General features: G+C 38.8%; 1 protein-coding gene across 2 annotated transcripts in view; it reads right to left on the bottom strand.

The window, feature by feature from the left end:
• The window catches only part of APBA1 (amyloid beta precursor protein binding family A member 1), an 82,708-nt gene that overhangs the window by 36,682 nt on the left and 21,823 nt on the right, over nt 1-24,203 (bottom strand). For both annotated transcript variants that reach the window (XM_054517821.1, XM_036402726.1), the window contains exon 2: nt 6,858-8,062. In XM_054517821.1, the coding sequence (XP_054373796.1) occupies nt 6,858-8,009 (1,152 nt within the window). In that variant the 5' untranslated portion in view covers nt 8,010-8,062. The remainder of the gene's footprint in view (nt 1-6,857; nt 8,063-24,203) is intronic.

Raw genomic sequence — 24,203 nt, 5'->3', positions numbered from 1 at the left:
ACGTCTACCTACAGGTATTATGGCACAGGTATGGCAAAGTCTCCTTGTACATTAGCTCAGGAGACAATCGGACAAAGTGAGAGTTTAATTTTTAAAAATTTTATTTATTTTAGAGATAGTGCTCTGAAAAGAACCCATAAACATTAGGAAAAGGTCAAAGCACTATGGAATCTTCACATCTCATGCACAAGTATAGTCAGATGCATTCAATCTTAAGAACTGCCTTTATCAGGACAACTATGCCAGTAAATCTCCCAGGTTCTAGGCCAACTATGTGATGGCAGTGTCCTCTGTCATTTGTACAGCTCAAATTCCGTTCACTAAAATACAGACTGAGACCATAGGTTTTAGTAGGCATAAATATCCGTAAAGAATGAAGCTAAAAGCTAATGATTATTAGTTGTCTTTGTTGAAAATTTGATTTAAGTACAGTGCTAAAAATGGTGGGCTTGATAAAAATGATACCAACTTAGCACTTCAAGCATACCTGCATACTGTAGCACAATCGATGCAATTCAATTTATAATTCTGACATGGGGATTTAACTTTGTACTGTAGTTCTGGTATAACTGCCTCTGCACATACCCCATGCACTTACTCATCAGTTTGCTGTGTGGTCCAGGACCGGCCCCCAACAGTCTCTGCATACATGATAGGAAAAATGACCTGAGACAAGGTTACTGGCTGAACTGCTCCTTCAGAACAACACATTTGATTAACTGTTATAGGACCTCTCCATAGAAGAATTTCAGGCAGCCTAAAGAGATTCCCCCAAAAGGCTCCTCCTGTGCCCAAAACAACTGATAAGCACCATTTGTCATTTTAACTACCACCCTGGTTAGTTAGCATCTGAAGTGAGGGGCTCTGACAACAGGCAACTGTGGGTCAGGACTCTGATCCAACAGCTGACTCATGCAGTTGCTGCCACAGAAATGACCAATTTGCTTATGGGTAAGACACTTGCTGGTAATCATCAGAAATTATTCCTGCCTATGCAGATAACATCATGTACTGCAGTCTTATTACACATTTAACGGAGGAGATGTTTTGTATGTAGCTTAAGGTAAACAATAGCAATAGATCAGACATGCTGGAGTGATCACATAGGATCACAGACCAACAAATGCAGTTTGGGAACTCTTGGTTTCTGGAATTTTCCCTTATCCAGGTGATGATGTCTGCAAAGACAGAGCCTCCTGTCACTTACCATCATCTGGACAATAAAAAACAATCCCATTTGAGAGATCAAACTCAGTGCTGGCTACTTCTCTGGGTATGGACTTCCTTAGCCATAGTTTCACTTCAACTTCCAGTGCAGTTTTATGTGTTAGTCTGAAAAAAAAATGACTGTGGATTCTTCCTGCGTGTTCAGAAGATTTTAACTATAGCAAGTGCTGTTTTAGTTTTCAACAGCACAGAAAAATCAAGTTACTTTCATCTTTCAATAATTTAAAAATGTAATCAAACAAAACAATATTCAAGGGGTTATGTTTCCAGTGCTCACCATAATTTAAAAGCCAGTTATTCATCTGGGAATGTTTGCCTTCAAGCAGACTAATTGCTAAATTTAAGCTTTCTTCCATGTGATTGATAATGCTCTGTGTTTTAGTTTGCCTTGGTTCTTTACTGATTTTTGGTTGGGGCATTTGGGGCTTTTTTCCCTGCATACACTTAAGTCTGGGTCTCTCATAAATGATGGAAAGCTGACCTATAGTTTGTGTACTCAACCAACATTTTTAAAAGACCTACTCAAAAAAAACCTCAACAATATACTGTCAATAAAAATTCGTCTTTATTTCAATTGTTTTCTTTCTCTCTTTTTTGCCCTTAGTTCATTTATTACTGAAGCCTGCTTAATTATTTAAAAGACTTCTCCATTGCCTTTTAATAATACATTACTCCTGCTGTGGAAGAAGTGAAGCAAATTCATCTCCATGAAAACACAGAGGTATCAAAATTGAGAAAATCCTGCAAATGAGAATGCAAGGGTTGAAATAAAATATACATAACCAAAAACAACAGAGAAGCAAAACAACACAGCTCAGTTCTGTTCCACCTGGCAGACTTGTCTTCAGCTCTGAATTTCTACTTCACAAATCTAAACCACCCACATACGTGATTTTACTTTGTGTTAGGGTTTATTCTAACATCCCACCACCTCAAATGTCTGCAGAGGAACAGACATAATAAACACCAGTGACAGGGCTTTGCAAAACCAAAGTCTTGTCATGCAGAAACAAATCATGTCCTGGACATCAACAAAACTTGGTTTTCAGATCTATTACCCCATGGATAACTTGAACAGAGCTCAGAAAAAAGTCATGGTAATTGGTCCTCAAATGGACGATTTCTACCTCCAAGCCATTGTTTTTTTCTGATTATGGCAGAATTGAAGCAGTCAGCCTGCTTCCACTGTTTAATTCACAGCTCAAAAAATGCTACTTGACTTTTTGAGCCTTTCAGCGCTTCTCTCAGTACGTTTTTGTACTTCCCCAACTAAGTAAGCAACTCTTCTCAAAGCTCTGTAACAAAGATACTTTTTTTCCATATACTTTAAATACCAGAATATTTCATCATATTTTGAATTACCTACTACACAAAACTGTAATCCTTTCTACTTGAACATGTGGATGAACATATGAACATTTATCCTCAAATCTAGATCCATGCTCTGCATGTATTCTATTTAGACCTTTAAACATCGCAATTTCTGTGGTTAGCTAGGCACATTCACAGCAGGTTTCCAGTGGAGAATCTGACAAGAATGGTGAGCAAGACCTTGTTCAGCCTGGAAAAGAAAAGGCCTTGAGTGACTTAATTGCAGCCTTCCAGTGCCTGAAGGGTGCCTAAATGAAAGCTGGAGAGAGATTGCATGAAAGAGCATGTAGCGACAGGACAAAGGGGAATGGCTTTAAACTGAAAGAGAGCAGGTAGAAATTAGATACTAGGAAAAAAATTCTTTACTGCGAAGATGGTAAGGCACTGGAACAGGTTACCCACAGAAGATGTGGCTTCTTCAATCCTGGATGTGTTCAAGGCCAGCCTGGATGGGGCTGTGAACAACCTGGTCTAGTGGTGGGTTGGAACTAGATGATCTTTTAAGATCCCTTCCAAAACAAACTATCCTATGATTTCATGATTTTTTGAGTGAACAAAATCTCCCAATTTCACGCTCATAAAACACAATCTTGTTCCACAATAATCAACAATGCAGTTCCACAGCCTTTTCCATCAAGGGTCAGTTTCCTGATGCCACACTTCTTGCAGCTGTGCAGCTCTAACTGCTATTGTATTTGAAACAGAGATCTTCAGGAGGTCATATCCAAATGATGGTCTGCTTTGGTTTAAAGGGTTTCTGATAAAACCTTTGGAAATATATGCCAATTGTACAGATGTCATTTGTGTGGCAAATGTTAAAAAATACTCTTACTATCTTTATTCAAAAGACACTGAGGATTTTTCAGCTTTTATCAAATACACAAGTACATCTTCCCCACAAACTCACTGTCCAGACCACCTCTGATTCAAGTGAAAGCATACATCATTAAACCAAGGTGCACAAGGTACATGGCAGCTAATATTCTCCACTGTTAAACATTTAAACATTAAACAGACTACCAGAGTCTATTACAGTAGAATTGTCCATGGGGAGTGAGCAATTTACTTTTCTCATACACCTTACCAAACACTTCTTTTGAGAAGAAATATCCAGGAATAACTGATAATCCTGGTAGATTAACTTGCAAATAAAACTGGAATCAGTACACACATATACAGTGATCTGTATCCTTCTTACTGTCACAGTCATTGCATGTCTTTCCTAACAGTCCCAAACTATACCTAACTGCAGGCTAGCTAAATACCTCTGAATTGTTAACTTCTTAAAGCAGTCTCTGGACACTTCTAAATGGCCTCCTACCAAACATTCTGCTGTGAATGTATTACCCAAATGCTTAGCACTGGGGAGTAACAGCCACTTTCTTGGGAAAAAAAGCAAAGGAAGTTGTTGTATTTAATGAGCCTCAACCACAAATCATTCTTCTTGCTTCACGGGTCTCCAGTGGACAGCTTCTAGCTAAATAAAAAGTGACTCTTGTTTGTGTCTAAAGAAGTCTTATGAGTTTCAGTATGACATGATTAAGAAGGCAATATTATTAGAAATATTTTCAGGTAAGTTCTATCTCTGAAAGAAAATTGTTTAACACAATTTGAGGATAGTTTTCAAAGTAGACCTGCAAAATAACTGAAGGCAAAAAAGCACCCAATTTGCATTATTTATCTGCAGCAATTTGATACTTCTAGGGCAAGAAAATGGTGTCTGCCTGAAGGTAAAAACACTCACATTTCCAGGTCAATACGTTAAATCAGACTGAAAAACATCTCTGGCATATACTGGTTACACTGAAAAGCCCCCCTCTGAGATTCTGCTTTTTTCTTGAGGGGGACAGAAGAACAATTTACAGTTAGAGGAATGGGCTCCAACTACATTTTTATTACATTGACCACTTATGGTCACTTAGTCAACACAAGCTATTTTTGCCCAATTTACAGTTAAGCAATCCTAGGAACGCTGCATTAAAAAAGCAGACAGTTCTTGAGTTGCCATCTAAATTAAAGAATCCAGTAAAACAAATATATATCTCTTCTTCAGAGAAAAACAAAATTCCTACTCAGTCCCAAGTCCCTTCTACAAGTCTGCTCCTCCATCTGCTATAGATTTTCTAAATTATTTGTGCCATTTACTTCTTCCTTCCAAGAACACAGACGCTTTGTACATCTACAACCATCATTTCTCTCTTTGATGAGCTATAATAACTGTCATTATAAATCACTGTTTTGATTTCAGCCAGCCCTGAAAATTTCAGTCAGGTTCTTATCTGACATGGTGCAAAAAATATTGAATAAGAAATCAAATTTTTTGTGCAAAATGGGAACCTTTTTGTACTTCAATATCTAATGCAGAGACCACAAAACAGACCACTGTTTTGCTCACTATATGAGCATACCAGGCTGAGTCATATCAGCACATCTCAGAAAAGTTCAATTCTGCAAGATGCACCTGGATTTTAGAGAGCAGGTGAAGCACCTTCAGAAGAATTTGTGCTCTTAGGATCCACAACCTAATGTCACCAAGACCATCATGGCACTCTGTTATAATTAGTTAGGAAGCAACAGGAAGTCCTTTGATCCTCCAAGTAGTAACAGCATTTTTGGACGATATGGTAAACAAAACATGTAAAAGAGAGTAATGTGATCTATCTGAAAATATGGACAGAAATAATTTTAGTTTTGTAAACTTCTGAAGTTAAGTTAAAAATAATTCCATACAAAATATTCCGGGAAGATATTCTTCCCTCACATGACTGCAAATCAACTCTGTAACAAACATAATTTTAAAAATATTTGCAGAAATAACTTTTGCAATACAGTTGTTTTTTGGGCTTTTTTTAAGGTTCAATTAGGTTTTCTATTAAGAATCATGAAAAAAGCCTGACAACACCCTCCTCACTGTGTTTCCAACAGTTTTGCAGGAAAAATAAAATCTGGAAGCTGTATGTCTCAATCAGCTTGCATGTTTTTACAGCATCCCAAACACCATGCTCCAAAAATCTCTTTCTATCTGTAGAATATTAGCCGTCCTCATTTTGAAGGCAGATAAACAAATTAGAAGCCTGTTATAGATATACCTGGCATGTGGTCTTTTTTCACTATCTGAATTCCCTTTGCATTAACTGAGGTGTCTTGAATAGTTCCCATACATTCCTAGAATGTTACAATAATTCAGTCTAAAATACCAAAATAACACACAATAATTTCTACTTCTGCTGTTCTTCAAAAAAAAACCAACCTAAACCAAACAAAAAAAATAAAAAGAAAAAAGAAAACCCGAAACCAACCAAACAAACCAAAAACCCAAAACCCCAAAACAAAAACAAACCCAAAAAAACCCAAAAAACTCCAACCAAACCCAAACAAAAGGTCACAAAACCCATTCCACAGCAGTATAGAGGAATGGAGCAATGGTTGCAGGTACTTGCCCTTGAAATAGTAAGATAGGAACATGTAACAGATACTTTTTGGTCAGTAAATTAAGCCTCCCAGCTGTTTTTGTATCAGGCATAAATTTAATCCATTTAACAGTTGTTTATGAGTTTACTATATAAAATAATGCAGAAAACTCATAAAACTTGTAGTAAAAATTAACTTAAAGACAGCTGGAACCCCAGCCTGGTAGACAGCCCCGATCCAAGTTAAACCTCATGCCAAAAGCACACAATTTCAGAAATGCTAATGCTTAAATCTGAACAACTCTCTTCAATACTCAGGTTGCCGTAAATACCACTTTACAGTGATAATGTAATACACTGAGTTCTAGACGCTGCAAGTTGACACGCAAGTTTTCTAGAATATGAATCTGAACTATGATATCATCAAAAAGAATATTACCAGATTTCTGATAGAACTGTTGGGACTGTTACATGAAACCTAGAAACTTAAGAGTTAACAAAAGCATACAAAGATAGACAGTAGAAAACTGCTTGGTTGCTAATCTAAAATATATTATGGCAGTAGAAAACATAACAGCATTTGTTTCAAAGAAGACATATAAAGAGCTTCATGTGACAAATTTATATACAGCATACCTGGGGTCAGCAGTGTTAAATAAAGAAAAATCTGGCTACTTGATAATGCACATTTACTTCTCTTATGCTCTCCAGGGTACAAATTTAAAACAAAGCACTTTTTCAAGAATGAGACACAGAACAAAAATATAATGCATCCTCCCTCACTGCCATGCATGTCACAGTTAAAAAATTAGACACATAATCTGAGAGGTGAAAGCTTTGTGTACTCACATCCCCATCTAGTGGCCTCTGGTCGTCAGAATCCCTGGATGGACTGATGTCCTGTCGCATCACCCAGATAGGCTCCTTAGGCTCATCAGGGGTATAAGGAGAGCGGATGGTCCTCGTCTTCACTTCCTCAATAGCCTCTTTAATATCCTTGATGGCCAGTGAAATTGCATCTCTTTTTTCCTTGCTGTACCTCTGAACAGATTCTCCCGAGCCAGATGTAACTCGAGAACCAGATGTTAGCTGGCCATTACTTTCATGCCCACCACTGACAAGAGCCTGGCCATGCTCCAAACTCTGCTCTGACTCTGGCATGTCTTCAGCTGCCTTATCTAAGCTCTGGGAGCTCATGCTCTGCTTCACCTCTGCTACAATCTGATCAATGTCCTCCTCTTGTTCGTAACTATCCATTCTTGGGTAGGGTGCAAACTCTGCTTCCTTTTCAGGGCTGTCAGACTCTCCGTCAGACCGTTCATCATAATGGTGAAGGCGGGCACCAAGTGCCTCCTTGCGGTAATTGTCAGCTTCCTCCCTCTCCCGCTCATACTGCTGGATGCCCTCACTAACATCAAGATCTGGTGTGTCTCCTATTTCCTCATACACATGCTCCTGCAGCCCATAGTCAGCATAAGCCTCAGCATACTGTTCATCCTCTCCTCGGTGGAAGAGGCGATGCGTGTAGACGTAACCTGAGTAGGCTGCGTTCATGGCTTCCTCGTGCTCGATGGAATGGAAATGTAAGTGATTGGGCAATGTTCGGTTATGAATGGCCTCACCATGCTCAGCCTCAGCATTCTCCGTGTACTCCTCGGACTCAGGCCTGTACTGCACTGCATATGCACTCTCATCCTCATTTTCCTGCACTCTCTCGACATCATAACTGTCCTCCACTGTGGCTATCACATCCCCTTCTGCAGTATCCGTGTGATTGTGGAAACCACTCTCAGTGCTGGCTGACCGAGCTAACATGCCTTCCTCCTCCTGCCCAGACAGGCCCACGTGGCTGCTGTTGGTGTGCCTTGGGTAGCGAACCGCATACCTCTGCTCCTCTTCCACCTCTGCGTGCTCCAGGTCAGCTTCTACTGACTCACTCACTGCTCCATTCGCTGGCTCTTCACTGATCTCCCCCTCAGGTGGTCCAACCAAATGGTTCATGGCAAATTTTGGACAGTAGGTCACTTATTCTTCTGACATTTTGTCTATCACAGCTAAGAAAAAAAAAAAATAAAAATTCTGACATTACTCCCAATAAAAAAAGCAGAGTTAATAAACAGAAGCAACAAAATGCATCCTTCCTTCCCAGCAGACAAACATTTGACTAAGCTCTGCAATCAGGTAATAGACAGCACAACAGTATGATCTCCCATGCAAATGATCTCCAACAGCAGCAACCAATAACAATACCCTTGGGGACTGCACTTCCCTCTTCCATGGACAAATTCTTTATGGACGTATCATTTCCAAACAACCCCTTGAAGATACCTGTATGCACTGCAGTAGCATTGCAAAGATGCTGGCCTATGAGAAAAGCTAATTTTTGCCAGGAGCTGAGATTTTGCCATGGCAGAAATGACAGAAATATTTCACCTTTGCTCCAGCACTTTCCCCACAGAACACTAACTTGGAGCAGAGGAAGGCTGCTGCAATGTAAAAAAAGCAGATTTAGTCCTGTCACAGGAGTCTAAAGTTACTCAGATACATGACAGCTGTGCATTCAATACTCTTTCAGTATGACATCTTCAGGTGAACTAGTCACCCTATGCACTTTTAAAAAATCAGTAGAAATTAAAGTTCTGCTTTCTGGGCACAGTATATCTGAAGCACCTGTTTCTTCTTCCTAGAGAAGAAACAGGTGCCTCCTCTTCTTCTTTCTAGATACAACACAGTTATCTTCCTGGAATCTATCTATAATCAGCTTAAGATGGCTTCCTCCCTAAAACATGGTGAAGACATTTCTAATATTCATAACCATGACTGCTTTAAGACTAGTGGGGCATCTCAGCCTTGCTAATTGAGTAAAAATCTCAAAAGGTCATATGGTTACTAGAGAAGTAATAAAATAATGCCAATAATAAAAAATATGCAGGGAACAGAAAAAGGACCATCTAGCTCAGAAGGTTTTATTTTTATAAAACAGCTTCAGCTTTTTGGAACCTTGTCCTATGTGTTTAAGATGCAGTGTCATAAAGAGGACATGTCATGTCCTTTTAGCTACCTAAATCAAGCCACATATCTGTAAATAAAATACAGCTCTAGCTTGTGACTTACTGATAAGTACTATAAGAAAAGGTACCTATTGGAAGACTGCTAACTTGAAGGATCTATAAAAGCATGTGTTAACTGCCAACTAAAAAAAACTAATGTGAATGTGAAATACAACTTGGATCAAATCTAGTAAACTGAGGCAGGGAGGCTCAGGTGGCACTTTGCTGACTAAATGAGCTCTGTGCAGAAGAGCAGTAGGAATAACTTCCTGTGATGAGAAAGTAACAGCAATTTCAGTTGCTATCTATTACAGAAGCTGACAGGCAGGCAAGCCAAGGCGTGAGTCACTTACACTAAACTTCCACAGCAAATCCAGAAGGTGCAGTTTCCAGCTCAGTAAACACTCCTTGTTTTTGTTACATCTAATGTTTTAGCCCTTTAAACAAAGGAGCCCTTAAAAAAAATTCCAGTTGTAAAGTAATAGCTAATAAATCATATTATGTGGACCTATAAGGATGTTGTACACAAACTAATCCCTTTTCAAAATAACTATGCCAAAACCCAGTTTGTTTTTTCCAGCTAATGAAGGTGTGTAAGGTTTCAGTGACAAGATAAAGTCTTTTCCAGCTAAGACCTCCAAGACATTAGGAAAGAATGGGCAGAATACAAGTGTATATACTAGTGTTCACCAGAACTAAACACTCTTCCCCCCACACAGCATATGGTAAGAAAGCAAGAACAACAATATCAGACAGCCTTCCACTTTTAGCCCACAAAAAGGGTGAGGATGCCAAGGTGCAAGAGCTCTTTGAAAAGTCCTTCCCAAGGAGATTAGAGCAGAGGAATACATTCGGTGCAGGTAGCTCGGTTTGCACCCCACAGTGTGAGCTGCAGATTGAGCTTGGGGTGGCAGGAGCCTCAGTCAAGAGGGTGGGAAGTGCCAACTTTCTGCAAAACACAGGACACAAAGATGCTGGCACCAGCCAGGTGGACGGACAAGATGGATACTGAGACACAGCTGGAGCCAAAGACTCAGGAGGGGAAGTGAGACTTAGGCACACTTGGACTGTGAGGGGACAAGAGCCCAGGGGTTCCTTTCTCCAGGCTCCCTCCTCAGAGGCTCAGAGCTTGAGCTGTTTCTGTGTTATGGCACTGTGAATAAATGCCTTTATGGAAAGAGACATCCAAGCCTCTGCTATGGGAAACCTGGGGTCACCAGCCAGGAAACCTGGGCTGACCCCGTGAGAAGGTGCAAGAATCAGGGGGGGACCCGTCAGGTCACTGAAGTGGCCATCACCATGAAGGGTGATGGCCTCGGTCCCAGCTGTGACAGTCCCTGGTGATAGAAGTATGACCGTCAGAATCTCATGAATGGTGAGGCTGGGAAGGTTCTTTAATATGGCCTGCTTTCATTTAAGTAAATTATAGAATTTCCACTCTTCTCTACATAGAGGGAATTAGGCTAAAATAGATGGTTGATTAAAAAAATCTACCTAAATTTGTTGCATTCAACTAGCCCCTGACTTGTGACTCAGTGTCATTGGTCATCCCCAGAACAAGGATAATGCTAGCTAAAACAAATCAAGATACAGATAAACACAGGACAATGATCAACTATCGTAAGTTTTATCACATGTATCCTGATACATCTTTAACTTAATTGCGTTTTTAGAAAAGAAGGGAAAAATATCAGCTACATGAAGATTACTCAAGTCAAATAAGGTATCAAATGCAATAATTTTTATGACAATAAAAGTACTGGTAATTGCTGAAAATAAGATATCCTGTTTTAGAAGTCTTAATACATGCTTGCAACATAATGAATTTTATGGACAGATGGCATCACTGACATGTCTCAGAGAGATTACAAACCACACAAAATATGGCTAAAAAATACCTGGGAGACCCATCACTTTCCTTTGTCAAAGTTATAGCTTCCAAAGTTCCACGTGTAAAATTTCTCTCATTTAAAGAATTCTCTCAGCTTGATTTCAAATACTGATATCCCAAAACTTTCAAGGTTGCATATTTTGAAGGGAAGAGGAGGAAATGTTAAGCTTTACTAAAAGCTTTTTACTGAAAAACACCCTTCTGCTTGCCTTTCCTCCTATAAATTAAATTCCAGCTTTTAACTTTGAAAACAATAACTTATTATTTGTTTTGAAATCTAAAAAAATTCTTACTTGTTTCAAAGTAAGTTGACTTAGAAATCTGATCTGAATGAATGGCCGCAGGTCACCTCAGTCTCAGTAACCTTCAATGAAAAGTAAGCTTCTGAGTCAAAAACATTTATTTTACTGTTTAACAATCAGTCTTTAGGATAGTGAATTAATGAACACCCATGAAGATTGGAGGTTAGAATTTACTGTTTACACATGGTAGCTGGAAGGCTACTAAGCCCCACTCATTATTTATTCTTAGCAGCCCTTTCCTCAAACAAATACAAGGCTTGCCTGATCTTTCCCACCAGACAAGCAAAAAGCTCTTTATTTCCTGCAAGCAAACAAAAGTCAATAATCTACATAAAATACCACAGACAGAAGAGAATATAAGCAAGAGAGGTTATCCGACCTTGGAAATATAGACACAGCACTGATCTGAATGATATTACAGTCTCACATTAATTACCCAGAACAGCAGCTGGGCACTGGTAATCAAACATATTTGGGAAATTGCTCTGTAATCTCTCTTAGCTTTGCACACAGGACTTGATAGATGAATGTGTCTCCACAATAGAGAAATCAGAGGTTGATTACTACTGCAACTAACTCTTTGCTGAAGGTTAAATGACCTTCCTGTCTGTAAAGAAGAAAAAAATAATATATCCATATATTTCTTAAGCAACATAAAGTTGAAAGTTCAAAAATTTTTCTCTGCTACTTTAAAACACCATCAAAGGGCAGACTATCATACTAGAGCAAGAACTCAACACATAAGCCAAGTTCTAGTCAAGAAAAGATATGCAGTAAGAAAATGTGAAAGCATGAGTATTCAGATTCCAATTTGGTTTGTTCTTTCTTACCCAAGTCCAGATGAATAACTGTTTGATTTCTTGTATATGCAGGCAGAAAGGAAATAATTATTATTATTGTTGTTATTATTATAAATATTACTTTAAGGGTTTATTTTATAAGAGAATTATGCATTGTATTTCCACAATTTAATGCTGACTTCAATAAAAGCTCACACTCTTGATATGTCTGTCAGCTATAGTTAATGTCTCAAAACAAAGCTTTGTGCCCCATGGAACTAGACTACACACACATGTTTTTCTGTCACATCAAGGATAACAGTAAAACTCAGGAAGGGACCACAGAAGGTCTCCAGTCCAACCCTGCCCAAAGCACAGCCAGCTTTGAGCTAAGACCAGGTTTCTCAGGGCCTTGTCCAGTTGGGGTTTGATAACCTGCAAGACTGGTGATGGCAACAGCTTGTCTGGGCCCTGATGCTAGCAATGGACTGTCCTTGCAGGAAAAATGTTTCTTCCTTACAGTCAGTTTCATTTTCTCCTCTTTCAGCATGTCTCAACTGCCTCTAACTCTCCTTCCCACCATACACTACTGTGAGGAGCCTGGCTGCATCTCCCCTGTCCCGTGGGCAGTTGACATGGAAGCCATCCCTCCACTCAGCTGAAGCAACCTGGTCCTGCCTCTCCTGTGTCTCTTGTGGCTTGCCATCATTTCCCACCAGTATCATCCCTGTATCAGGGACTCAAAAGGGAGAAAGTACTCAGGTGGGTTCTGGCAGGCTCTGAGTAGAGGGGATAGTTCCTATCCTACCCTGGCTCTCAGGATCATATCTGTCTCATACTGCCCCAGGTGCAGCTGACCCTTATTTTACTGCCTGGCCTTGTCCCAGATCTGCTACTTGTCCCCACCAGACCCAGCCTGTATTGTCATGAGGGGTATTTACATACACACATACTGGGTTTTTTGGTACATATTTCATTTATAACAAGCATAACTGTTTCTTCTTATTTGGCAGTTGAATGTGTGAGCAAAATAGTTTTGTCTTCCATAAAATACTTCAGCCACATTCACCCATGTCTTCCATGAAAAATAGCTATTCTTTCAACATACTTATACATAACTGCAAATGAAATACAGGGGCTTCTGACTGAATTTTCAAAGGCATCTCACCTCAAGTGGAAGTCTTCTTGACACACTCTCTGAGAAATTTCATAAAGCACCTCTGTTTTCCTGACTTCAGCAATACACCAATGTTTCTCTTGTACAGATCTCAACAAGGCATACGAACACAAGCTACCTCTCAAAAAACCAACATAGTCTTTTAGCAAACGGATGACTTTGAGAAACACCTTAATTTTTTTTCTTTGAAAAGCCCCTCTGGTAGGAAATTTCTGAGAATCTGACAACATATGCAATGCCTGCTTTGAAGGAGTTCTCCTCCTATATTAGGTAACTCTTTTCTGAACTGCAACCTGCTTGGGAAACCTCATTGCTTCTGCTGCCATGTGCTAAGTAAGCTCATCCAAAACAGCTTTAAATAAAAAAGCTGTGAAACTTGTATTTCTTGTCAGCAAAAGTAGCACCTGGAAAGTGACACTAACATCCCACCACATGCACACACGCACATATTGGTTCATAATGAGGCTGAAAAGCTGTGAACACTTACAGTAGCTATAAAGCAGAAAAGCTGCATGCACAATATTGCTCTGCACACAAGAACCCACAACTTTGTTAACAGTAGACAGATCTAGAATTTATGTTCTACCAGCATTTAGGGCGCTCAAAACATTTCACACTTTTCATCCCTTCCAATTCACATCTTATTCAAAGCTAAAATATGCTCCTGAGCAAGAAACACCATTCAGTAATCTTCAATGCAGGCAGTCCAGATCTCATAAATACTTTAGGGCACTGGAGATGCGGAGCACTCTGATTAGAAAAGGAACAGATCCTTCTCATCACCTAACACTTAAGTCGTGCCTGCACAAGAAATAGAGGCAATACATGGATGGAAGCCATCCATCTGCTGCCAGAAAAGGTTAATAGATATTATGGCCCAAACAGACAAAATAAACTAAAAGCACTAGAGGAAATCTTGACAAGGAACCACAGGCAACCTCTGCAGTGAAGTGCAACAACTAGACACAAAAACCAAAAACACTTTTAAAGATACATCACAAATCCCAGATCATAAGTGGTTAAGGGAATAAAACTGACCATTGTCAGTTTTAATGATTAAGCTTCCTAAGTAATAGTCTTATTAACAGGTAAACTAAGGAAATTTGGGGTTTGCTTTCACTCTGGTGTCATTTTCTGACACGCTACTGTTTGAGTTTATTCCTGGGTATTAGGTCTTGCATCTTTAAGTAGCAGACAGATCATCTAAAACTTAGAATGTTGGAATTGTTACTCTGGTATTCAAATCATGGTTACAAATAAAATCAATTTTCAAATAAGAATGAAAAATTTTAAAAGTACATAAGCACTGTCAGAGTATCACAGCATTTAAAATTGGTATTACAATGTGAAACTAATGTCAATATCTGTTAGAAGTACAACTATTAAAAGTGAATCTATACCAAATCTAAGTTCATGGCTGTTTGTAATTTACCATTCTTTCTCCCCTATGTAAAAGGGCAGAACTGTCTCAGAGAATAGAGTATAAAATGCTGGGTCCTCAGTGATAATTTGAATTCTGAATTCAAATTATCTTTACACCAGTGGTATTTTCATAGCAATGAAGACAATCCTTTTCTCTCTATTTGAACAAAGAGGGAGTAGATCTAACCTACCAAAAGGAAAAAAATTTTAAAAATCAGCCCAGGAAGCCTAATACCCTTTCTATCCCCTTAAGACTCATTACTAGTGGAATATAAATAAATGTAGACAAAACTAAACCATATGATCCAGTGAACTGCAGGGCTGACAACATATGCAATGCTGCTTTGGTTACCTTCAGGGTGAATAAGAAGGCCTCAAGCCTTACTGACAGAGTATGAACATGTATGTCCAAAAAATCCTTGGATTTTCCTCCTCTGGCTACACATAAAGACTTGATCAAACCTTTCTAGTGTAACAGGCTTACTCAGCTGCATTCCAGGCCAGTGTTGCAGTCTAGGTATAACCACCTTGGATGCAAGAGAGACAGAGGATTCACTGAATTGCCCCTCAACTTTCCTTCCTTAAAACACCAATTCTGTCACAGGAAGCAAAGTTTTCAACTGACTTAAACTCTAGCTTTTTAAATTCTTTTATGCAATCAATCCACAGGTTGTGTCTGGTACACAGAAACATTTTCACGATGTTGAGATCACTTCAAGGGTTTGCTAGAATGTGATAGAATGTTTTTCAGCAAATTAACAGCTTTAAAGAATACCAAGAAATACCAAAGACAATAAAGTCCAGCTAGTTAAGTCTGTCAGCCTCATCAACTTCTTCAGCTGTCACAGAACACTGTTTCAAATCATGGAATTGGTACAGAAGTAGTGCTGAAACCCTAATAACTTCAGTCACTCAATCAGCAAATGCATTTGTTCTGAGACACTCATTATTTCCTGAGAATTTCAAGCTAAGGATATTTCCTCATGAAAAGCAATCATGGTTCAGACAGCATAGAATTAAAAGATCTAATCTTCCTTTAATTCATTTTATTTCACAAGTTCCAAAGGAGCTATACCTGAATTAAAGTCAAAAATGGGGATAGACAGGATAGAGAACTTCCTTGACTTTCATCTACTTAAAAATGTACTACTGCCTGGCAACTGTAACACATAGTTACCAGAAACTATGGCATCACCTATTTTTATTCTAGGAAAAGGAAACACTTCAAAATAGACAGCTATTATTTAAACTTTTATTTTTATTATACTTGCACTTTACTATATGTCTTTTTGACAATGACTTTTCCAAGTCTTTCTCTGAGAAAGTCATTGGTGAAGACAATATGTAGGATGTATGTGGAGGTATTATTCAGAGTGGGGAAGTACGAGCCAGTCAGAGATGAGATAGCTAAAATTCCCCGGTATTTGGTCAGGAGCATGCAAGTTCTCGCCAATCAGAACAACTGAACTAACACTTTTTACCTGTGATACAATAAGCTTTTAAAGGACCTGATATATATCTGGACTGCATTATTAAGAAGAAGGCTTCAAGTACTAGCTAGTTTGTCTCTTAGTACTTACTTCTGAGTGACAGCAAGACATCAGGTATCTGCTTCCATTCACAGAAATTAAGTAAGCAAGAGCATGTAAGGGCTGCGGGCTAACAAAATCTCGTGAAGGAACAGTGAAATCCCACCAACAAAAGTATTTCATTTAGAGTCACAACTGACATTACAAACTAAACAAAAAATCTCCAACAAACAAACAAACACACACAAAATCAAAACAAAATAACAAAAAAACCAAAACCAAAAACAAACCACCAAACCCCCCCCCCCAACCCCTAAAAAAACACCACACAACAAAAAAACCAAACCCAAAAAACAACAAAAAAAAACCCTTGGTGGTTTCAAATTGCAATATTCTCAGAATTAAATGCTACTTCAACAGATTCAGTCTTCTGGGTATACTTGTAGGTATCTAGGAGGGGAAAAAACACCTCACAAGGAACAAGAACTATGACACAAAACAACAGATGCAAAAGAGAAGGTAGTAAGAATGCATACATGTAGGTTACAGGAGATTAAAGTTAACTTTTTTCTCCTCTCTATACGGACAGCTGTCTCTTGTACTCTATTTTCTGTTACCATTTTAGCCCATATAATAAGCCCAATCTCATCTCTAACCATCAACTTCTAACACTTGCAGATCATTTTACTACTTCTATTTCATGAAGAAGCTGCTGATTCAATTCACATTAAAAAAAGAAAATCAAAGCTACACAGTTCAGCTCACATGTTTCCAAAGGCTCCAAAGAAAACTGATCTGCCACTTGTATTTTCTCACTGATTGGCAGCTGTGTTCCAGTGCCCTACCATACAGATAGTTCCACGGCCATCTCCAAAACCATATGGGAAGATGTCATACAATTACTTCCAAGCATAGTCCTGAGGAAAGAGGTAAAAAAACACTCAAGCACATCTTCCACTGTTACAACCTTTCTGAAATGCTGTGGCCACTTGTCAGCACTCAAGCAGATGCACCACAAGGCACTGCACACCAGATTTTCATTAGCAGGAGTGGTCCGTGTGGCTAGACCAGCACCTACCTGCATTTGACTGGCCTCACCAGACAAATCTGCCTGCTCCAGTCTCCTCAAACTAATTTTTTTCCTATCTCATAGCATTAGCAATTCTGTGCCTTCTATGAGTTTGAAAGCAAGATACAACCTGTGCTACCCCCCAGAGCTGATGAGACAAGGGTTACTCATCCAAACAGGGAGGATATCAACATCATTCGTTTCTCTGAACTAGGAAGATCTTGACTGGGACCTACTTTTTCAGCACAAGCACATTCCTGTTACTGGAAATAGCTGCTCCAAGGTGACTACACATGAAATCTGTTCCCCAGACATAATTAAACCCTAATGAAGGCTGGCATTTCTCCACATCTGCAGCTTACAACAGAACTTGAGGAGTATTAGCAATTGCACTGTTCACAGCTCAGGGTGCTCAGATGCACAGCTTGCTCAGAAATTACAGACTGAGCAGGGAAATGGAAGTGATGCCTGGCTGCAACCACTGGGGTCCCATCAGGTTAAGAAAAAAAAAATCTGTTGATGTTAATCAAGTTAACTAGATCACACACACTTCTACCAGATAGTGCAAATCAAAAGCAGATGCATTCTGTAAAGGGCACAATGTTTCCCATACACTTGCCAGTCTCTACCTGCTAAGGAAATAAACTGACCAGAACACAGCTACACAGGAGAGTTTGGAAGAACATTAAGAAAATTGAGGAGAGTCACCCGAGCATGCTTTTCACATCTCTATGCAGTATTTACAGCTAGAACCTCTACACAGACCAGCTCCACTCCAGGTACACAGACAACAGGAAAACGGATATAATGTAACAGCATTTAAAGATAAGAGTCACAGGCAAAACAGAACATAAATTAAAAATTTTCTCAACACACACGAGGTGGCAGTTGCCTAGTTTTAAAAATTATTTGTACCTTGCCCCACAGTACTTCTGTGTACCTTTGAAAGAGAAACAACACCCAGAAGAAGTTATTTTTTCTTCTCTTTTTACATAGCAATACTTAGATTTTAGTAGAAGCATGTATTCCATTTAAAATATTTTATTATACATTCCTAACATTATAAAATCCTTTATATTAACACACAGTGGAATTACAGTAGAGAAAAGTGGCAACTAAAAAGGGTGATTCTAAGGTAAAACATGAAAAAATGTATTTAACATGAAAAAAATTAATCATCAGAGGATGAATAGAACAATCCTGAAATGTTTCAATGCTTGAAGTACTTATTTAGCTATTCACTGGTTAGTATTTTTATCCTTTTTGATTGCAGTCAGTCTGACTGTCAATGGCTCCTTTCACTTACCCTCAGAAGTTATTATTAAGGCAATGCATTTCAAAGGCACCCATAACCCTTTCTCTACAGGAAACAGGAGCCCTAATTATCTTGCTTCGTTATATTTTATAAAGTAAAGGTAAGGTATTTCTTAACTGTTCCATTAAACCTAGATTGGGGGGGATTCTACAATTCCAGGGAATCATATATTTGAAATTATTCTGGGTTGTTTTTTTTTATTCCTTTTCAAGGAAGTACCATTCCTCCAAGAACAGAATGTCTTTCTCATCTGAGATCCAAGCTTAACTGGTATTCTACTTTTTGGTGGTATTTAACTCAAAATCCATGCCCTGGTGTCTACTATCCATCAAGCAAAGCATTGATCTGACTTCTCTTCAAATACCTGAGCTTTGCACATTTGACATGATAAAACTGTACATGTTAACTTCCTTTTTCGTTGCTATACTACAGCATCCTTTCATTTTTAGTTTCTTAAATTCAAGACAAAAAGTACTGAGGATGCGATCTCTCTCATGTTTTAAAATGAAGGCAGGAAGTCACCAAATTAATTCTAAACATGGAACTAGATCATAAAAGCAATGAAAATAAAAAAGAACTACATACTTATAGCTTTGTAGGTTGCTACAGGATTATTCTAAGTTTACCATTTTATGACAGAATTCAGCACCTGTTTCAAATCAGTCAGGCACATGGCTACTGTCAGTATTAAGTTACATGAACTTCTCTGGACAAGTAAACTTTTAGCTCTATAGAAGCTGTAAAACCCATGATCAGTAAATATAAGGTCCTAAGAAGCACAAACCATTATGATCCCCTAAGTTCTTGCTTGCTTGAACGGCCACATACATAGTTTAGAAAGGCTTGCAATTTTCAAAGTTTGTCAACCCAAAACATCCTTCCTATTATCCTACAGGGGACTTAAATTAAATTACCATGCTACAAGTATTAGACATCCACTTACTTTTGAAAGTATTAACGCAACATATTCTTCCTTACAGTCTTCTGAAACTCTGCTAAAAGGGTTACTAAAAACTAGGACTCCAAAATGCTATTCTGCCACACACTTCTAAACACGTTAAATCAACCACCTGAATAGAACAATAGGAATTTTACACAACCAAGTTTCAAGCCTTTCAAAAGTTCAGGCCAGTTTTCAAACAGCTCACAGTTACTCGTGCAGATCCTGAGCTCAAATACACATCATCCAAGCTCTGGAACAAAATGTAAGTCGCTACAAGCTGAATGTTTCAAAAATTTGATTAAAGCCATGATTAAAGAAATTAAAATTAGTCCTGGGAAAACAATGATGGATATTTCAGGCCTATGTCCAGGGGTTTGGCTTTTCTAAAAGACTCTGAAGTTCTAACTCACATCAGTTCTAGGGGAAAAAAAGTCTTTCCGTGAAAAAAATGGAAGCAGAGAGGAAGGTGAGGGAGCACGGAAAAAAAATCTGTAGTTTGGAAAGGGAATAGATTGTCTTACACACTTGTCAGAGACAGTTTCTCGGAGTAGGTTTAGCTATGTGTTTTAGCTTGGATCTGAAGGATGCTTTTGAAGGCAATTTGTGATGGTCCCCACACACTGTACTTCAGTACATATTTTGGAGCAGACTTGGAGATCACCTAATAGATTTCTTCAAAACAACTATCAGAATTAGCAGAAGAGAGGTTTTGAGCTAAGAAATGCAGGTGAATGGCTGCAAAATAGATTAACCTAACATAACAGCAAAATCCTAAAAGAAAAAGAAATAACTGTAGTGACAGAAAAAACAATACATTATTAAAAAAATCCCAAACATAGGGTATCCTTTTCCTTCCCAAAGATTCAAATAAAACCCAACCCAAGCCAACCCAATCCAAACAAACAGAAAAAACCCAAAAACCCAAACCCAAGAAAAAACTCTAAAACCACCAAAATAATTCTTTGTACTATGTTATTTAATTCTGGATGGTTTGGGAATCTAAGTAACAATCATAGTTCAGCTAACCAAGCAAGCTGAGAAGCCAAATACAGATTTATTTTACAGCTTATATGAGTAACACCATGCAGACAAATATTTAGAGGGCTCATACAGGAAATCTTATTATCACACTGGAAAGCAAATGAAAAAATATCAGCAAACAGAGATGTTCAAGGTGCAATGAAGAAGAGCCAACAAGCTCGAAATCAATAACCCATACCTGCTTCAAAGAACTAAGCCACCAAAAATCATTTAAGGAAAATAAGCAAGAGAGAGTTTGTTGGTACCCCACAACAGAAGGACAACAGCACCTGAGTGACTACAAAACAGAGCAGCCAAAGGCTGCTGAGCAGCAATGACATCTCCCTTGGCTCCCAGCCATGGCAAGTGCAGCCAATCCCACCCCCACACATTTCCCATGTCCAGAGAGGGTGGCCTCTGTACCATCACGGTCCAGGTTTTCCTCACCTCAGCCTCATTTATGCATAATAGAAAATGAAGCTGTGGCTCTCTTAGCACTGTTTTGCCCAGGGCAATCTGAACTCCGCAAAATAACAGACTTAAGGAAAAATGGAGACAACCTGTTTCTGTTCTCTTCTGTCCTCACCCCACAAGTAATTCTTTTGGTCATACACTGGGCAATTCCTCCTATGCCCATGTATGGGCATGTCTGGGGGAAGATGGGTGCCTTCTGTGAGAGCTCAGCTGGCGGCAGGGCCAGCAGAAGTCCATGTCCGGACAAGACGTGCAGCACCAGCTGGTGCTGGGGCTTTGCCAACCACAGACCTAAGCATTCAGATGATGGTATTGAAGGACCATCTGCAAGCACATTAGCTTCCCTAGATTTCCTACCAAGCTAGGGGGCTTGTTAGGTTTTTTCCAATAAACCACACTTTTTACCGTTTTGGTCCCAAGGACTGTATTTCTCCTGTCACCTTACCCGAAGAGCCTGCCCAGAGTCACAGGCAATGGTCTCCTCTACCAAATCCCAAAACCTTCAACTGTGCATCCCCTAAGCAAACCTAGGGCTACTCAGAGCTCTTCAGCTGCCCACTGCCATAACTGATTGTAGGCTCTAAGCTTCACAGCACAAACACTTGCCAAATCTGAGTCGTAATTTAAGACGAAACTACCTCGACTTTTCCCTCCTGAGCTGCAGTGTCAAGATGGGGTGCAGGGCCTACTCCAGAGAAGAGGAGGTGGAAGAGTCCGAAATGAAGGAGCAATGTTGAGCATGAAAAATGCTGAGGGTGACCCAAGCAAGGGGAGTTTCGTCCTTGTTTCTCACCATGCAACTCTACTCTACTTGGCAATACATTAATTTTCCCCAAATCAAATCTTTGCCCATGACAGCAACTGGAAATCCCGCTCTTTATATCAATTTACAAACCTTTCCATATTATTTCCTCCGCAGGACCCTAGTGAGGAGGAGGAGTGAGAGAGAGGCAGAGAGACGGCAGCCAGGGAAGGTCAATCTGCCACAAGCTCAATGAAATAAAATAATAATTATGAAAACAGTATTGACATATATTCAACTCACTTTAACGCAAATATGGGGGAAATTGACTTCACATGAGTAGATAAAAACATTTATCCCCAGAGCATTTGTGGCCATCTTTTTTCCCTTTGCCTCCTGGGCAGTGCCATCCTGGGGGAGCGAGCTGGTGCCATTTCCTTTTGTCTCCCTGTGGCAGGCACCATCTTGGAAGGGGTATTTCCACCATTTTGGGTTGTTCTTTGTTCTGGGGAAGTTTGTGAGACTTAGAAACTCTGTATCACTTGATTATTTATTGTATTTTTTTGCCTGCTGCAGCTTTGCTTGTTAGTAAATGCTACTTTTTGACTCTTATAAACCTATTTGTATTTCTCCTAATAGATGGAAAGGGCCTAGTTGAAATTAAGGGTCGGGAACTCCTTTTAAAGTGTCAACCTCTTTAAATTCTATTGAACCAAGACAGACACACATGTTGTTGGTCTTCTCAATCTGCCAACTGTGGCACTGAAAAGCCCATTTTACAGACCACTCTCCAGCAATAAATCAAAAAATCCTCTGAAATCACCTTGCCTGGCTTACTATACAACAATAACATTGGTGATTTAAATCCTCAAAATTCTTATCTACATTCGTTTCTATTTTACTTAGTGCTGTCTTAAATAAAATGAAGAGCCCTTTGCTTTGACTTTTGTAGACTTTCAGTTCTAATGGCAGTTTCTGTCACAAGACACTCAAAACATTAAGAATGACACCTTTCTACCAAATGTGTGAAGATGAAATAAGCAAAACCATTACAACTTCAATAAAGAATATATTCAAAAATAGCACAGACAAGCCACCATAGACTCTTGTGGTTCTTGCAAGTTTCATGATCAGAGATATAGAGGATACTTTGCATTTTTTTTAAATTAAGTTTCTCTACATTTTTTTAATGCAGCAGAACACAAAACCCATGATCTTTAGCATTCCCAAAATCTCTCAGAGCTGCTCTGCAGTACTTGTTACCTACAGCTGCCTTGGAGGACAAGGTATTACCTTAAAAAAATTGCAAAAAGAAGTCTAATTCTACCTAATAGAATTACAAAGAAATCCAAAGTTAGAATTAACTTTCAGAATTCAAAATCAAATCATTTTGAGTCCACATTTATTTTATCCTTTCCTTCTATGAGTTTTGCAATGTTTCATATCAGTTAAGGAAACTGCTGAACTGTAATGCAGGCATTACACTGTCCTAAAAATAGACACTATAGAGAATATAATACTACTAATATACTTTAATACAAGGGGTTTAGTCTGAAATACTTTCAGTGTGAAGCAGCTTAAATACAGCACTGTGAAAAGTGCTGTGAAAGTTCCTTGTTTCCTTCTCTTTGGCTCTCACATCAGAAATACACTGAGGACTATTTTTCTGAATGCAATGTTGTATCATTCTGATCTATATTTTATGCACCAATTCAGCATGGAACACAAAACCTCCGAAGGATCAAAATTAAAATTTCATATAAAGATCACTAGGCAAGAGAAGTACAGAATTTGCAAAAAAATTAATAAAACCTATAAGGACCCATAAAGGCAGGATCGTGGTAAAGATACAACTCAGAGGAATGAAATACCTACTTGCATAGATTTCATTATTTTGGCTTCTTTTCTGCATATTTTAAAATACCTTCAACACCCTCTAGACTACTGAATCTTGGAATTTACTGCTTAAGAATTACGCATCAGTTTTAAATTCTGTAAACACATCTTCATGGACAAGGGAAGAGAATACACTCTGCTACATGTTAACCAAAGGGAAATAGCTACATATATTCAGCATTGAAGGCTCTATCAGTCTGTGTAACCCAAGTCTTGAACAAGAATAATTAGTGATTGCTTATTTTTAGTACTCATTTACTTTGTGCTATTTAATATGTTATTGTTTTGCTTTTGTACTCTAAAAGAAACTTCCAATTTGAAACCTTTTTTAAGTTTAACTATACTGTTCCATCGGAAAGCCCTACAAACATTACATCGTAAGAGGCAGCCAGCTGTGCCAAGGTAAAATCTGGATAGAAATTCAACAAACAGAAATGCTGAAACAGACTGATTAGGTTAGCTATTTTTTTATACTGAGACCCCCTGTTATACTACAGAAAGGCATAGTGTAAGAATTGGAGCAGAATGGATTTGTGTATTATATTAGTACCCAACATGTCACAGTTCACTCTCCCTGCATAAGCAA

Source organism: Molothrus ater, chromosome Z, assembly GCF_012460135.2.
Source record: "Molothrus ater isolate BHLD 08-10-18 breed brown headed cowbird chromosome Z, BPBGC_Mater_1.1, whole genome shotgun sequence".
NCBI lineage: Eukaryota > Metazoa > Chordata > Aves > Passeriformes > Icteridae > Molothrus > Molothrus ater.
Note: the sequence above shows the minus strand (reverse complement) of the source record. Positions and strands in the feature narration are given on the sequence as shown.